The 17738-nt window shown below is 38.8% G+C and overlaps 2 protein-coding genes across 8 annotated transcripts in view; one reads left to right on the top strand and one right to left on the bottom strand.

The window, feature by feature from the left end:
* top3b (DNA topoisomerase III beta) overlaps nt 1-17738 on the top strand; it is a 63217-nt gene that overhangs the window by 25900 nt on the left and 19579 nt on the right. For 6 of the 7 annotated variants that reach the window (XR_014280178.1, XR_014280179.1, XR_014280180.1 and 3 more), the window contains 10 exons: nt 5915-6046; nt 6378-6484; nt 7252-7326; nt 7574-7764; nt 8226-8382; nt 8469-8582; nt 8807-8897; nt 10084-10238; nt 10438-10543; nt 12889-13035. Coding sequence is in view for 4 of the 7 variants with exons in the window: in XM_082555245.1 (XP_082411371.1) it covers nt 5915-6046; nt 6378-6484; nt 7252-7326; nt 7574-7764; nt 8226-8382; nt 8469-8582; nt 8807-8897; nt 10084-10238; nt 10438-10543; nt 12889-13035 (1275 nt within the window). In the remaining 3 variants the exon portion in view is untranslated. Of the gene's footprint in view, nt 1-813; nt 951-5914; nt 6047-6377; nt 6485-7251; nt 7327-7573; nt 7765-8225; nt 8383-8468; nt 8583-8806; nt 8898-10083; nt 10239-10437; nt 10544-12888; nt 13036-17738 lie in introns of those variants that run through there. The other variant, XM_082555248.1, reaches the window with a different exon arrangement.
* Nucleotides 5-4685, bottom strand: LOC309719501 (uncharacterized protein; the record flags this gene model as incomplete). Its single annotated transcript, XM_082555665.1, has 3 exons — nt 5-856; nt 2494-2675; nt 4671-4685. The coding sequence occupies 3 exons, from the start codon at nt 4683-4685 to the stop codon at nt 628-630; spliced, it is 426 nt and encodes a 141-aa protein (XP_082411791.1). The 3' UTR covers nt 5-627.

The raw sequence follows: 17738 nt of genomic DNA, 5'->3' as shown, positions 1-17738 counted from the left end.
GGGTACAGAGTAAAAGCTGTGTCGATCAGCACGCAGTGGAAGTATGGTGGAGCCGAAATGAAATTGATTAGCTTTGATCGGCTGACTTTTTGCCGTTTGATTGGTTTTTGTTTTGTTTTTGTTGTTTCTTTCTTTGTTTTTTCAGAATACAAGGATTTTTTAAATCTGGGCACTCAGCATATATAAGCCTGGCTGGCCTGCTTGTCTTAATTAGAGTAATCCAAATGATGATTCCAGTGTTGGACTTGTTGGTTTGTTTCCTGTGTTTGCCTGTACTGCTAAATGACATATTATATACAATAGTTAAAGCAGTACTCTCTTTTTTTAGACACTCTTAGACTGGATCTCGAATTAAACAAAAGTGTTGTGATAACAAGGCTGTCAAAACACTACACATGGACACAGAATTGACACCGTATAATATAAAGTGTCTCAGATTGCTTTAATGAGCTGTTAACAGGTGTGTAATAACTGATAACCTTTTCAGTGTCTTCTGGAAAACAAGCACAATGAGTGAAATGGGCTATTTCTCAGTAAAATTGATGTGAAAACTATACTTTGTCTAAACAGTGGATGTTGGTGAAGTTTTCCAGTGGCCCAAGTTGACCATAGCATGCTCTGTTGTGTTCAGCTGTGTCTGGAGATGGCACATATACATGCCACAGTGATGAGCTCAAACTCCAGAGAGTAGCTGGCTGAGGGGAAGCAGCTGGGGTTCTTTTTGAGGACTGGCATCCTCAGGGATACGGGGATGGTCTCTAAACCAAATTCACTGTCGAGTCCCCTGCAGGAGTGGCCGGTGTGGCAGCTGGCCTCATGGATGACCTGAGGCACCCGGTTCAAGTCGATGTTTTCCCTGGTGAGAGATGAAGAGTAGGCCTATACTGTGAATCTGGATTTGGGCTTATCTGGATTTTCTGTACTACAAAGGTGGTTCACTTCTTACTGAGGTAATTCACCATGGTAACTCATGCTGTGAATCTAACCTGCTCTGGAGCAGGTTAAATTCCAGATTAGAAATCACCACCTACTGGCCAATCAGTTCTCCAGAAAATAGCATCAGCATCCCTGGAAGAGTAGGAAGGTGTTAAGTTTTTTAACCTTGTCTAATGTCTTTGTTTCCCCATTGAGCATCAGTAACTCAGACTCACAGACATACGCATGCAACAGCTTTTTTGCAGCTTTTTTTTTTTTTTTCATTTGTTATTCTTGAGTTTAGACATTTAAAATACGTAATTCCACTCTTCTAGTGATTTAAGGAATACCGGACTTCATTATTCATTCAGAAGTTTTCTGATGCTAAATTTTCTTTTGTCATTAATCAGCTTTTTCTAATTTAACTTTAAAGACGTTCAGGTACTTTCCAACTTTGAAACTTCTTCTGTGTGAACTTCAGCTTTCAACAGTTTTGCACTTTTGCTTTCAGGTGAATGATTCAATGTATTTCAGCTCATTCAAGATTTTTTAAACTAAATATTCAGCAATTATTACATTTCAGCTCAAACCATTCAGCTGTCAGCATTCACACTGCATTTTCTTCAGGAAATGCATTCTCTAGTTACACCTTGATCTGCAACAAACAAGAGGGATGTCCACGTCTCCCGTATTAGGCTGTGAGCCAGTGAGTTTTATTATTAAATGGATCGAGTTTAAAGATCCAGAGCTCTAATTTGTAGGGCTGCAGCTATCGGATATTCGAGTAATCTATCGATTATTCCATTGATTAATCACATAAGAATAACTTTTTTTTTGTTATTAATGAGCATTAATAAATATTCAAATTAGAAAAAAACACAGGTCTTTAAGAATGAACTACTCATTGGTTTCCATTTTTTTTTAAGAAACCATAATCTTAAATGTAAAAATATGTAAATAGTCTCAAGTACAGACAAAGGTCAAAGTCAAATAAAATAAAATATACAATATACTAAGGCATAAGAAATCTACCTTTACTCTGTCTTCTTGGAAGGCTTTCCGATGTTAATTGGAGGAATGTTGTTGTGCTGCTGAAAACAGATGTTATGGTGGTGTAGACATTTTTATTAATATTAATTACTGTCTAACCTAACAACCCTCAGCTCATGGCTCAGAGTGTAATGGCTCATTGGCTTGTGAAAAGTGTGGAGTTTTTAAAAAAATATATATTTTAATTATAAAAATTAAGATATTTAATTAATACAATAGTTTGTATTATTTCACTTTCGATCTGAAAAATGTTACGAAAGCCTCAACTTCTGCAGACATACTGGAGATTTTTCTCTGTGTAAAACAAACAGAGAAACAAAAAGCTACAAAAGTTGCTTTTCTTCGCAAAGTTTGTGCTTTAATGAAGGACTCCCGCAGCTTTTTCTGCTAATTTGTAAAGTTCCAATATGGAGAGATGCTTTTTCTTAGTACTAGACTTAACACTGCTGGATAGACCCATCCCATTCAACATTCTCTCAGCCAAGCAGAATCAGCATAAGAGTTTGCGTTGCAGGTTCCAGCACTTACACGTAGCTCCAGGTCGCAATGCTGCGCTCGTTGATGCGGGTGGGCAGGTTGACCAGCTGGCTGTGGTAGTCCTGCAGGCTGTACGTGCAGAAAGATTCGTCCACACACTGGCTGCTCAGTGACAGGGCCACGCACTGATGAAGGGCCAGCAGACACAGCAGAAAGACACGCAGCTGCTGAACACACAGTCAGCGAGTTTATGTTTTGATGGATTGATGAGTTTCTAATCGGTGAACCCAGACACATCACCAAGGTTTCTATACCTTCTAAAGGTGGCAAATGTAATACTGGTCTCCTATGATGGGATAGTTTTTGACTTTAGACTTCCTGTCCTACTTTGTAAGTTTTGGCTTCTTACAATTATTAAAGATTTTAGCGGAAGCCACGCTCATATTTCTTAAGGAAAAATATTATACAGGTGTCAAATATTCTGTCACCTCTAAGTTAAAAAACACGCAGCGCTACTTTTGCCTTGACATAATTTTGGAAGTTGGTTTGAAGTAGATAAGGTCACCCTGTTCAGTTCATCAGGTGTGACTGGGTCCTTTATCTAATTTGTCCACAGAAGGTAAATGGGTCCCACACTGAGCCTTGTTCTGCCAGGAGTTGTTAAACTCCTGCCTGTTAAAAGATTTCCTCACCACCACTTCACTGTGCCTGTTCATGGTGGGTTGTTGTGGTTCTCTCTCTTACATTGTCTGGCTCTCAAGATTGATCACATACAGCGATGTTACAGGGTTGCTCTTTTCTTTTTTACTGACTTACTTTACTTGAACAACACTCCCTACATTATCAGAGACCCAGCTTTTAATTACTATTATATTAGGAAATCTGGCATAACCTCTTCCTATTGTACAAATTACTTATTCTGAGCTACTGGTAGATATTGCCAGTCAGGTGAATAACATTCCTGTACTGGTCTTTAAAAAATGGACTCACAGAAATGCTGTAGTGGGTTCAGCATACAAATGTTTTTCTTTTTGTAATAGATTCATACACTTAACTTGTGCAGTCAGGATATGCAGATATTTGAACACCGCTATAGATGTCTAATAAAGTAAGTATGTAGAAAATAGGGGTGGGATTTTAAAAATTGATTTTCTAATTCAAATCGATTTTAGTTTGAATAATGCAATATCGATTTTTAAATATAAATGTATTTTGCCAGAAACGCCAGAATCTCAGGTTAAACCTCACAAAACTATTTCAACAACCACCAAACGGCTAAAACAGCAATTGAGAGCAGGTAAACAGATGTAAACACAAAGCACAGCTCATTCATGTCTGCGGACATGCAGTGGGGTGCTGAAAGCTGACATCTCACACATTCAGAAGCTGCCAGTTTGAACCAGCAGCAAAAGAAGAGCAAAAGTACGCTTCATGTTTGAAAAACATTTTCACTGCTCTCTCACAGTGTGCTCAAGAGACCAGTTTACCATCAATAATCTCTGTTTTCTGCATTATTTGCTTGCTTTTTACGCACCAGTATACTGTTGATTGCACGCTGTCACCCGCCATTTTTTATTTTTTTTTCCCAAACCGACCTCCGATAAGAGAGCCTAATTTCTGCGGTTCAATACCAAAGAAATTTAAGCTTTTACAAAATATGCTTAGATTGCAAAACACTTGGCTATTTCTCTTATAAAACCTCTGTAACTTTGCTCTGATTTTCACTTCAGCAGCATTGGGTAATGTTCATATACTGACTTGTGGTTTTCTTCAGTTTTTTAACTACTGCAGAATCTTTTTAAGGGTTATCTGCTATAAAAGCCAGGCCAAGAAAATCTACTTTATTTTTTTCTGTGTTTTATCCTCAGTCACTTTGATAAAAAGGCATCTGCTGTGATGCTTGCACCTCTAAAGTCTTACAATTGTCAGCTTTGTTTTTATACATATATAAAAATATGGATATGTACTGATAAGTAATAAGAATTATAATATTTCTGACTGTCTGAGTCAAAATCAAATCAATTCAGTTATAGAAATCTGTGACGATATCCAGCTCTAATAGAAAATGAATGTTGTTTAATTTTACTAACCTGCAGATTGAATTAAATAGAGTTGAAAGATGTGAAAACATCCATAAATCTACTAGTGTGTTCCTTAAAGCCCATCTGAGTTTAACGTTGCTGTATGTCAGTCGGCATTACTAAAAACCAAAAAGGCAGCATACTTACCTGGAGCTGTTCCATGGCTTGACTGTTTGGCTGGAGTTAGGTGCAGTGGAGCTTCTTTGCCTTTCTTTGGTGGTCACTCTGTTCTTTGGCTTGGAGTCGATCTGTGAACTGTTTCTGGACCTACCTCTATATATGTGCCCTGTTCTTGGCTGGATTTCTGCTTGTGTGCATTGTTGATTGGGTTGTTCACCTCAAAGAGGCTGGGGTAGCTGTGTCTGTGTAGGGGGTGGGGAATATATTAGTTACTGTCATAATAGTTTGCGTACTGTCATTATAATTCAGCCTTGAGAGAGTCATTTTATTCATAAGGACATCAGCCTGTACCAGAAATTTCATGTAAGCAGGGAGAGGACGCTTGCTCACGACCACTTTGGCCTCGTGCTAATGGCTGCTTCTATGACTCATCAGCAATTAGACTACAGTATGAGAGAACAAAAAAGTGAAGTAACTTTTCTGTAAAGTTTTTGACCGTGATTCAGAAGTTCATTTTTAAATTGATTTCTAAATGTAAAATGCTCAGTAGAAAAAAAAAAAAAGCAAAACAAGTCATTTATTAATTCAGTTCAGTTTTATTTATACAGCACCCAGTCACAACAACAGTCACCTCAAGGCACTTTATGTTGTAAGGTAGACCTTACACCATAAAGACCCCAAACTAATACATCAGGATGTCAAGAGGGTGGTTAGGGTGGTGCAAGATATGCATGAGGGCAGATTGGTGATTACATCAGAGAAGTGCTCTGAGCCACTTCTTGTTTGCAGTGATGATGGACAGACTGACAGATGAGCTCAGACAGAAGTGTCTGTGGACTGTGATGTTTGCAAACACGTTGTGATCTGTAGTGAGAGTAGGGAGCAGGTGGACAAGATCTTGGAGAGTTTGGAGGTATGGTCTTGAAATTCCTATACAGTCTGGAGTGAAGACCATACCTCCAAACTCTCCAAGCCCATAGAAGAAAACGGAATGCAGGGTCGTGGAGGACATGCAGAGAGTTGGTGTGACAGAGGAGGATGCTAGAGATAGGATGAGATGGGATCTCCATAAAAGGAGCAGCAAAATGAAGGTGTAGGTGTTGACCTGTCAATTAAAATTCATCTGCTGTTTGAGCTGTTAAATTTGTATTAAGGCTTCTGGTTTTTTAACATGAACATTGAAATGTTTTGAATGACCTTATCTGTTTGTAATTATAATAAGATAACCGTGTAGCCTTTTTCATGCCTAATTTGCTCTCCTTTTTCTTTAGGAAACTGTACAAGTCGCAAGGGGCTCAATGGCGCATGCTCAGTGCACGAATACACCGGCATTTTCCAGGGCCAAACTGTACACTTTAAGATGACTTCTGTTTGTGGGCATGTGATGAGTCTCGATTTTATTGGTGGGTATCCTCCATGTTAGGTCTTGCTCAGCCTTGATCTAAATTTTCACTGTTTTTTTTTTCACCTCCTAATTTTACATGGGAGGAGTAATTAAAACAGATTATTAGGGACAGTTTTATAAAATAATACAGTTCAAAACGCCACAACTTATTGGTGTCAGATGATGAAGGGGTTATTTTCTGTGAAGCACCATTGTATAAAAAAAAAGTGTCAGTCATTGTATTGTAGTACACTGCAGTGATCAAGTGATATGAACTGTATGGCTGATATCGGTCCACAGCAATAGTGTAGTGAATGTGAAGGATGTTGCACTTTTTCTTTATTTTCCAGGGAAATATAACAACTGGGACAAAGTAGACCCTGCAGAACTCTTTAGTAAAGCTCCTACTGAAAAGAAGGAGGCCAACCCTAAACTCAATATGGTCAAGTTTCTTCAGGTAGGTTGACCCATTAATTGGCTTTACAATACATCGGTACTAGTTGTTATGTGATTTCTTATTTTAATCAGATTAGAGTCTGGACTTTGATTAGTCACTCCAAAACCTATTTGGCTTTTTTTTTTTTTTTAGCTGTTCAGATGTAGACTTGCTGGTGTATTATTATGTTATCGATCTTGATGTAGTGTCTTTCCCTAATGTAAAGTGCCTTGAATGGTTTTGGATCATTGTCCTGCGGAATAACCCAACTGAGCAATACTTTTGAAGTTTTGGAGTTGGAGTTCAGTTGTAGGTTTTTTTCTATGTGTGGATAATAGCTCTCACCGTGGTTCACTTGAGTCCCAGAGCCTGAGAAATGACTTTGTTTCTGGGTGCCACAATACAAAAAACCCCATTATGTGTTGCTTTTTGAGATCTTTTAGCCTACTTGGTTTTATTTAAAAGATCTCTTGATTCAGTAGATCTGGCACTAATCAGGCTATCTGGCTAATCAAATTAAACTCAGCTTTCCAAAATGTAGTTAATCACATTTAATTCACTATCAACAAAGGGGCCAGGTATATTTGATAGATTTTGTTCCCTTAATAAATGAAATCATCATTTTAAAACTGCACTTTGTATTTATTTCAGGTTTTCTCTTTCTAATATAATTCTTTTGAAGATTTGAAACGTGTCACAGTTGCACAGCATACTAACAAATTTGGGAGGGTGCAAATATGTTTTCACTGCACTGCATTGTTAACCGTAAGTTTGTGGTATCATGTCAGGTTGAAGCCAGAGGCAGTGACTGTGTGGTTTTGTGGTTGGACTGTGACAAAGAAGGAGAGAACATATGTTTCGAGGTAATGCTGGTCACCACATCTGTTTCTTATTAGTACTCTCTATTAACATAAGGCTTTCAAACTTTTTGATAAAACTTATAGTTGTAGCTGTATCAGATGGCCTACAGTCATCCTTTAGTGACCTGGTACATGCTCAAGCTGCTGTCATTTAATTTTGTGTGCTCTTTCTAGTTTTGTCCTGTTCGTGTTCTTGATCTTTTTGTGCTGTTTGTTTCTGTGTTCTGCCTCACCTGTAATTCTCTTCAAGGTGCTGGATGCCATTCAGCCAGTGATGAATAAGGGAAGTGCCAGGAGTGTTTACCGTGCCAAATTCAGCTCCATTACTGACACTGACATCTGGAATGCTATGAACCGCCTTGGAGAGCCCAATCACAATGAAGCTCTGTCAGTAGATGCACGGCAAGAGCTGGATCTGCGTATTGGCTGTGCCTTCACCCGGTACACTGCTCTCTTCACCCACACACAGCTGTCTACTGATGTAGAAGGTTTCAAAATTACAATTCAAATAAATACCCTGGTGATACTGGAGCCTTATTGTCTCATCTCTCTATATACTGTACTGTATGTAGCAGAGATGACAATAAAGTTTACTTTGACTTTGACTTTGATTTCTCACGTAAGCTCAGAATTGTGTGATTAATCAAGCAGAAGAGGAAGGTTAGTTAAATACCACACTTTCAAACTGCACTAATTTAAAAAAAAAAAAAAAAAAGGGGGTCCCAAACTCAAAATGCCACAGAGCACTGTTTTTGTGTGATTTCACCTCCATCCAAAGCTTAGTTCATCTGGTCAGAGGTTTATGAAATTCCAGAATCTTTGAAAACATGGTTGATTACAGCTGATCAAAGATATTTATACTGTTCATTTAAGGTTTTTTTCTTGACTAAACTAATTTTCAGGTTCCAAACAAAGTATTTTCAAGGGAAATATGGCAATCTAGACTCTTCGTTAATCTCCTTTGGTCCGTGCCAGACCCCAACACTTGGCTTCTGTGTGGAACGCCATGACAAGATCCAGTCCTTTAAACCAGAGACTTACTGGGTCATCCAGGCAAAGGTAAACCATGACCTCAGTTTCCTGCCACACTGTCAAAGATTCCTTTCTGCTGTGCGGTATTGACAGAAATGATGTGCTTTGTTCAGGTTTTTAAAGGAAAGGAGAGTCCACTGACACTGGACTGGAACAGAGTTAGGGTCTTTGACAGAGAGGTGGGTCAAATGTTTGTCAACCTGGCGAAAACATCCAGGGATGCGCAGGTGAGTGCAAAAACCAGACTTTGTGGTTTGTAGATAATATTTTTTTATTGTACATGTGCTGTCTGACATTATGAAGGTCATGATTATTATTCCGTTTCCTGTTTCACCAAATATTAAATTAACTACAAAGACAAACGTCTGCTTTATAAAACATTTTCCAGTCAATCTGAATTATAATAAATTTAGGTCAGCTTGCTTAAGCAGGTGTCTGCTCTCTCTCACAGGTGGAGTTGGTGAGTAAGAAGGAGAAGACCAAGCAGAGGCCTCAAGCCTTAAACACAGTGGAGATGTTGAGAGTGGCTAGTTCTGCCTTAGGTATTTACATATGTATATTTACATTTACAGCTATTTATATTTACTTTTTCATGAGCTGTCATTTCTCCTGAGCATACAAATACACTGAGGGGATGGGTTTGTGGTTTTTCATGAGTCATGGATAGGAAAAACAATAGTTTTTTTTTCTTGTTTTGGTTTGTTTAATCTTTATGAAGTTTGAACTAAGAATGTTAAGCTTGATTAGATGAAACTGACTCAAATATAATTGAACACGTTTGGTTCCCTGGTGATTCTAAATTGATACATGTGTTGATGCAGGATGTGTTTTATGGATATGTGGTGTAGTGTAAAGTATTTTGAGTGATCGGAATAGGATATCCTTGGTGTATCTACTAGGAGGCTGAGGGGTATCCACTATTTTTAGCTACTGTGTTACGCACCGTGAGTTAAATTGTAATCAAATGTGCTTTATAAATAAAACTGTTATTGCCAATCGCCGCTTTACACAGCGTCCCAACTTCTTCGGAATTCGGGTTGTGAATATGGCTGCTATAACACTGACAGTTGTTCTGATCTTTGATTATTATGTTTGCAAAAATAAAATGATACTGTCTTTATATTTGATCCTTGTACTTTTAATATTGTTTCAATGAAAGGTAAGGGTCATGTACTGGAAAACCCACCTTACACTTTATCCTTTGCGATCGAGAGGAACAGTCACTTACTGGAGAGTATCTTCTGTTCTATTCTTACCTTATATCTAAACTTATCATAAAAAGTCTTTTGAATGGAATTTATATTCACAGGAATGGACTCAGGTTTTCTATTGTTTTAATGTTTAATGAGTTTGACCATCACACCCATTACTTATGTGACATAAGATATCTCAATGCATTTCTCTGTTAGATGATGTATTTCTTTGTACTTATTATATGTGGCATGAAAGACTGCTGGGTGTGCCCTTGTGGCAGCACAGGTGAATGAGTCTGTTAGAGAAGATGCTCCACTGCCTGTCCAGTAAATGGTGCAGATGGTGATCTGGGTTATACATAGATGGATAAGAGTTTGTTTAGTGACAGCCTCTATGCCATAGTTTCAAGTGTGTCCAGTTTGCAGCCAATCACATCCAGCCTTCCTCATCGGTGTACTCTGTCTGCTGGAAGAAAAAATGTGAAAGAATTAAAGAGAAAAAGGATGTGATAAAGGATGTGATATTATGTTTCAGGCATGGGTCCCCAGCATACTATGCAGATTGCTGAGCGCCTATATACACAGGGCTACATCAGCTACCCACGTACCGAGACGACCCACTACCCAGCAAACTTCGACCTGAAGGGAACACTGAAGCAGCAGACCAACAACCCCTTCTGGGTAGAAGAGGTGAGTACATTCATTCAAGGCTGCTCATATGTGTATACATAAAGTGATTCATTCAATTCAGTTCAATTCAATTCTATTCACACAACCCCAAATCGCAACAACAGTCACATCAAGGCAATCCTACAGTAGTACAAAGAAAGAGCCACTTAGAAATTAATGTGATTGAAAATGATAAAAGGTTTTTTTAATTTTTCATCAGGTAAAAGCTCTGCTTTCAACTGGAATAAACCAACCCAGGAAGGGCACTGATGCTGGAGATCATCCACCTATTACTCCCATGTGTGCTGCCACGGAAGCAGAACTAGGTGAGCAATACAGGCAAATAACTGAACAATATCACCTCTTTTTATGATACACCTCTATTTATATAGGGCATGCCTTCAAGGAGCAATGAGCAATATTGTAGACATATTTTCTGTTAGTCAATCTAGGAAATGTTAGGTTAATAAAGAGTTTGAATATTCAAAGCCCTATATATAACATGTTAGGATGTCTGATGGTTATTATAGTTAAAATATTATTATAGTTAAAATAAAAAATATCCTTTGTTGTGGAATTTGTGAATTTGGTTTAAAAAAGCAATTTGTCACAAATTAATGATGGTTTGGGCATTTTTATTGAGGCGAGTCAACAGATTTCAAAAGCAACCTGTGCACAAAGCTTGTCATCATTTAGAAGCATTAGGTGCTCTAAAATCTCACAAATGATAGTAGTTGAAAACTTCACACAGTTGGCTGTAGTTCAGTTGATAGAGCAGATCACTTGCTAATCTTAAGTTTGGTGGTTTGACCCAGTCTGCATGCCCCAAGTTGCTCTCTGATGCATCTGACAGAGTATGAATGTGTGCATGTTTTGATAGAAAGCACTTAAAGAGTAGAAGAAAGTGCTTGTTTGAGTGGGTGAAATGTTGTATAAAAATGGCTTTGAATGCTCTGGGGGAGTGCTATATGTAAGAATCAGTCCATTTAACTTGAACTCTTAAATTCTCTCTAGCACAGGGGTGGGCAATTAATTTTCCCACAGGGCCACTGCATGACTAACTGGTAGATGGTAGCACCAATAAGATGAACTCAGTTCTTTTTACAAACTGTTACTATTAAGATTAGATGTTACAAATATTCAACAAAAATGAGCAACAGGCATAGTAAAATCAATAACTGTGTGAAAAAATGTCCTGAAAGTGGGTCAGCTATCCTTTAAAAAATTAATTAATTAAACAGGAATTTTTATTTTCAATATATACATACACACTATTCCCTACCTGCTAGCATATTAGACCCTGCTGTTATGTGATTGTCTCAGAGGCATCTTTGCACAGCCTGCACCTGGCATCTTGCTTGCTGTGGTAGACCCCAGCCTCTATCGACTTCGTGCTTCACTTTTAAGTTGTGCTGTATTGTGTACTGTGCTGCCACCATTAGTGCCTCTGTGTTTCAGTTTAGCTTTCTCCAGGTGTCAGTAGGATTTTTCAATATCAGCCACTTCTTCTGTCTGCCAGTGGTACATACCATGCAGGGGCCTGTCCGTCGATAATGGTTTCACTTCTTGCTCCTCTTCGTTCATTAGTCACCTCCTCTCCATGAATGCCTCCATCGATGCCAGGTGTGAATGACACATTGTCTTATTGACAATGGTCACAGCTGATCATGTGCTTGGTGAATACCACAGACAGCAGAAACCCAAGAATGAAGGGGAGCAATAAGAGAAACCATTATTGAAGGACAGGCCCCAGCGTGGCAGACAGAAGAAGCCAGTCTTGTTAATGATCTGGCTGAGGGGGTTCAAGGTTATGCAGAACAACAGTGGGGACAAGGCACCTCCTTGGTACATCCCGGACTTGGTGGTGACTTGTGCTATTGATTTGAAGTTGTCCCTGTTGAATCGCTGATGAATCTTAGGGTCCTGTTGATCTTGTATATTTCTAGGCATTCCAAGATCCATGTGGAAGGCACTGAGTCATAGGCTTTCTTGTAGTCAATCCAGGTAGTGCACAGGTTGGTCAGTCTGGTCTTACAGTCTCAGGCAACTGCTCTTTCTACCAGGAGCTGGTGTTTTGCCCCTCTGGTGTTTCCTTTCTGTGTCCTACTCACGTACTGAGCCATGTGCCTTTTCATCTTAGCCACCATGATGCTTGACAGGAGCTTCCATGTGGTACTGAAACAGGTATATTAAAGGACTCGTCCCATCCCAGTAACAAACTGTTTCAACTTCTGCAATGAGGCAGAAGGTTCCGCACCATGGGGGCAAAAATCACGAGACTCTAGTAGCTTCTGTCCTCTGGTCCTAAATCAGAATGTGCCCCCACTCCCCTCACAGTATCCATAAGTGACTGAAACAGGACCTTATATTGTATTCTTGTCACAGAACTTTCATGGTCATATTTCATATCGTATCTGATTCATTTTTATGTTACATGCTGCTAGACTGATCATGCTGCTTCACTACTGTGTATACTACTCTGGTCACTTGTTTTAATTGCACTGCTCTGTCAATACATTACTGTGCTAATATGGCACAAGACACACTATTCTAAAAAGTATTTGAAATTGAATAACCCAACATCTAACAGTGTGAAGTTATTACACTGTAGAATATTAGAATAGTACATCAATAACTATGTATACCCAAATGTGTTCTTTTCTTCCCACAGGAAGTGATGGCTGGCGGCTATATGAGTACATTACCCGGCATTTTATTGCCACTGTAAGTCAAGACTGCAAGTACCTACAAACCACTATAGAGTTCAGCATTGGCACAGAGGCTTTCTCATGTAGTGGAAGAACCCTTATATCACCAGGTAAACATAGATGATTGTTTTGCAGAATTTTGCAGTACTTACCTGCAGTAAACCATTGCATTGTATTAACATCATTGTTTGCTTAGTGTATGGAGTAATTGCTTGTGACTATGTAGCTGTCAAAGGTGCCTTATGACATCATAAACTTTGCTTATAGCCAGACTCTGTGATTGTATGCCCTTTTGGTGTAGACAAGATACAGACCACATGGTGGCACTATTCAGATGGAGTTTTTAGGATTTGACACCTGTCTATATTTTGTGGTTCTTCATAACTATTTTAGAATACAGCTGCAAATAATGTCAGTAGTGAGTCCTTAATCAGCTTTCTGAGTCCGTGAACGATGGCCTGACATTGTGCTTTAGAGCTGCTTGATTAAGAATTTACTGCTTCATTAAACATAGTCTCACCCATACTTCTTACCCAGATGCAGGAAAACAGGCCCAAACTGCAACAGTATTTCCCTTTCTTCCAACAAAATTTTTATCATTTAAACGTGCAGTCATGTGGAAGAAAAATTTACATGAGTCTATGCATCTCAGGCTTGAGTGTTCTTTTTGCAGAGCAGTACTTTGTTCCCCCATAGTCTAGTCGCTTTGCTGATATGATGAGTGACAAGAATCCTGCAGAAATGTTTTTTGTTAATGTTGTGTACACTTCCTTTAAACATGTCTTGGGAAGATCAAACCTTAATAGATCTTTACATTAAGAAAGGATCTATTTGTCTACTCCTCTGACTTGTATAACAATCAGATTATGGCTTAGATCTTCAGTGCAGAGTAGGGCTGGCAATATGGCCTAAAATCCATATCGCGGTATAATTTGAAGCATGTGCGGTAACGATATATATCGCGATATATTCTTTTCTTCTGTATAACGTATTTTCCACACTTTAAGGCACCAGAGATGGGCAGTAACACGTAACACGTTACTGTAATCTGATTACTTTTTTCAAGTAACGAGTAAAGTAAGGGATTACTATTGCAAAAACGGTAATTAGATTACCGTTACTTCCCTGTAGGAACACTGCGTTACTTAAACCGTGATTTTTTTATTTATTTTTTTGCGAGAATGTCTCATGACAATGACGTAAGCGAGTGCGACGTTCGTGACAACAGCTGTGTGCAGATCAACAATGGATAATATATCGAGTGCGGGAGAGAGTATGAGCATGCAGCATTTAAAGCGTGGAAGTACTGACCTTATTTTGAGTTTGATTCCATAAAAAGTGACAAAAACATTTGCGTCCATTGTGCGTGGGAAGAAAACTTCTTTTTACAGCAAAAAAAACCCCTAAACAAGCACCGAGTGTGCAACGACGTAATGGGAAATTCACAGAGAAACTCGCGGATTCTTCAACTGACCACTGCGGCACACCTGCACCAGGGCAAACCTCCGCCAACCCCACTCCTGCTTTACAGGTGAAAATAGAGCAAAAGGACCGCTGAGTCTTTGATTTTATTTATTTTCTGCTGTGTTTTACTTGCATCTATTTGAAAGTGTAAACACAAAAAAATGTTGTCTGTGAAGGTTCTCAGTCATCCAGGTCATCGTAGTCAAAGGAGCTTGCAAAGAAAAGCGTCTGGACTTCTTTAAGTTGCGAGAAGCTAAAATCCTCTTTCGAGGATGCCAATGTTCACATTTTGGACAGAGAGGACAGATGGTTTGAAAGAGGAGTGAAAGAAGCCATCTATGTCCACTGTGAGCGACCATCTTTGAACAGAGGCGGGGGTTTACGACACCAACTCTCTGCCATCTATAATCCAGTTTTGAGATCCCTTCCCAGACGCCTTAACGCCCACTTACATCCTGGGCCAGCTGACCTCAGGAATTCGCATGATAAGATGGGGCCAGGTTTCACAATGAGCTCACCCGAAACTCTGGCTGATTGGGACTAGAGATGGCACAATACCACTTTTTTATGTCCGATACCGATATCATAAATTTGGATATCTGCCGATACCGATATGAATCCGATATAGTGTTTTTTTAATCAACAAAACTGTTTTTTAAATATCTTGCTGCATTTTGTATAAGTTCATACTCAAGTTTAAAACAACAACTACACCAAAGCTATTCTGTTATACCTGTATGCAAAAAAAAAAAAATTCATAGTTCAGCAATACTGATCAATCTAATAAACTTAAACCTACACCATCCTCCCTATTCTGGTATTTTAAAGAGTACTTAGCATAAATATTAAGCAACCTAACTAATAGGGTTCCAACTCCCAGCAACAACAAAAATAAATAAATAAAAAATAGGGAACCACCCCTCACGCTCCACCTCATGATGCTTAATCGACGTAATCAACCTTAATTTGATGCAGTGTGAAAAAAAAAATACACAGAAATCAATTCTTTTTCAAGAAATATTAAATAGATTCAACATCTTTCTTCAACAAAATTGCAGACTGCACAGATGGTACCTTCCCAAAGGAAAAAGTACTATAGCTTACTAGGGTATATTAGACTTAACAGTTACTATATACAAGAATGGACTTCTATACATTTTACATCAGATTAAAACTTTGGGTGTAAGATTCAGATAAATATTAAATAATTAAAAGCTCGACATTTTAAATGAGAATAAGAAAGAAAAGTATGTCTTTGTGCCCCCTTTTCCCTGTTAATGCCCTATCGGCCCCCCTGGCTAAACTTTGCTAGATCCGCCCCTGCACAGTTACCAGCGTCAGCTGTAGAAAAAGATCCTGGAGTAGAAAGTAATAATAAATAAATTCTAACAACAGCTGATCAAGCTTAAACGTGCTGCTGTTGTTTAGTCGCTGGTTTCCTCTGTCTGGTGCAAAGTGGGCCAAAAGCAAACAAGAGACAAACAAGAGTCGCGACAGAAAAGCCGATCAGCTGATCATTAAGCAGTTTCATGATTGAAGTAGCAGCCGGAGAGCGAGAGGCAGTCGCTCGTTAAGCTTAACGCAGGAATGCTTTACAGACAGACATTCAGAGATGGACTTACACACTTGCTTTACTTCTCTCGGGGATAACTTTGTCGGAGATGAAATGCCGGGTTGCTAGCGAAGCTCCAAATGCTATCCAGACCACCGACAGGTCCCGCATGCCACAGCCGCTCTATCACGTGATGCATACTGCTCCGACGTGCTAACGTTCTGAGGTGAGTTACAGCGTGTTGCAAGTTTTGTGAGGTGCTTTCGTGATATTTAATGGATCGGATTACATTTTTTATTTTTCTCCGATATCCGATCCAGTAATTTAGGTCAGTATCGGACCGATACCGATACGTAATATCGGATCGGTCCATCTCTAATTGGGACCCACGCCCAGTTTCACACCTTGGCTCAGGCGATTAGAGGATCATCAGGGGGTCCTTTTCTCCCTCTGTGGGGGGGGGTTACTCCCACTAGGTTTATATCTGGGACTCTCCACCATTTGACCTTAGAACTGAAGAAGCTTCTCGGATGAGAGGTGAAACATCTTCAAGCAACTTAAAGAAGTCCAGACGCTTTTCTTTGCAAGCTCCTTTGACAAAAAATTTTTATTTTATGTGCTGGAATGTGCAGAAAATAGGTTTAAATGTTAAACTAATTTCTTCAAGTCAGAGAATGGTGCATATAATTAAATTTTTCGCTTGATGCATAAAGTTAAAAGATTAAAACTGATAAAAACAAGTTTAAAAAAAAGAGACTTTTCCATTTGATTACATTTTGTATGATGGATTATGCAGAAAAAGTAGAATTGGGCTGAAAGATCTATCGCTTTATCACCTATTCAGGTTGTAAATCGGGTTTTTAAAAAGTGACTAAGTAATTAATTACTTTTGAAAATAAGTAATCAGTAAAGTAACGGGATTACTTTTTGGGGAAGTAATCAGTAATTAGTTACTGATTACTTTTTTCAAGTAACTTGACCAACACTGTAAGGCACACTTAAAATCCTTTAATTTTCTCAAAAATTGAGAGTGTGCCTTATGTATGAATTCTGGTTGTGCTTACTGACCTCGAATCGATTTTGGCGTGCAGAAATCTGTTAAAAAATGTTTTAGTACAACTTTGGTAAGCCGCATTGCTTGATGGATTGTCAGAGCATTACGGCTGCCGTAGTGAGGAGCTTCGCGGAGTAATCTGGGTCCAAAACTCCGTCTCTTCAGGTCCCTAAGTCAAACGAACACTGAGAGTTAAACACGGTCTAAATTCTTTAATCTTTAATAAAATCATCAGCGTTGCTGCTTTACCAGGTGTAACAATTAAGTTTAACATCCATGCATCCATGAAAACAGAATTTATTAAATTTAACGGAGTTAGAAGTTAACAGGAAGTTAGCTCGCTAGTTTACAGCTAAACATAACATACCATGTTCTGACTGAGAGACTTTTGAAACTAGTTAAAACGTACAGCTCTGCTACCACTTCCGACATAAATGAAGACAGAAAACTAAACAGCAAGGGCGTTTGCAGGGTTACTGAAGTTGGACTGCCTGGTATATAATGTTGTGCTACGTGATTGCTAGTGACACAGCTATATTAGCATAATATTAGCACAGTGAAGCTGGAGGATGAACGCCAACTTTTTTTCCCACGTTAACATTTATTAACTTTTTTTCCTACTCAATAAATGTTAACGTGACGGATTCTGGTGGTCAGGGACAAATGCAATCGCATAGCAGGATGCTATACATGGGGCAAACTTCAGTCAGGAGAAGAACTGAGATTATTTATCCACAATACAA

The sequence above is a fragment of the Aulonocara stuartgranti genome (assembly GCF_965226115.1).
Source record: "Aulonocara stuartgranti genome assembly, chromosome: 12".
Classification (NCBI taxonomy): domain Eukaryota; kingdom Metazoa; phylum Chordata; class Actinopteri; order Cichliformes; family Cichlidae; genus Aulonocara; species Aulonocara stuartgranti.
This window is presented reverse-complemented; position numbering and strand designations above follow the sequence as displayed.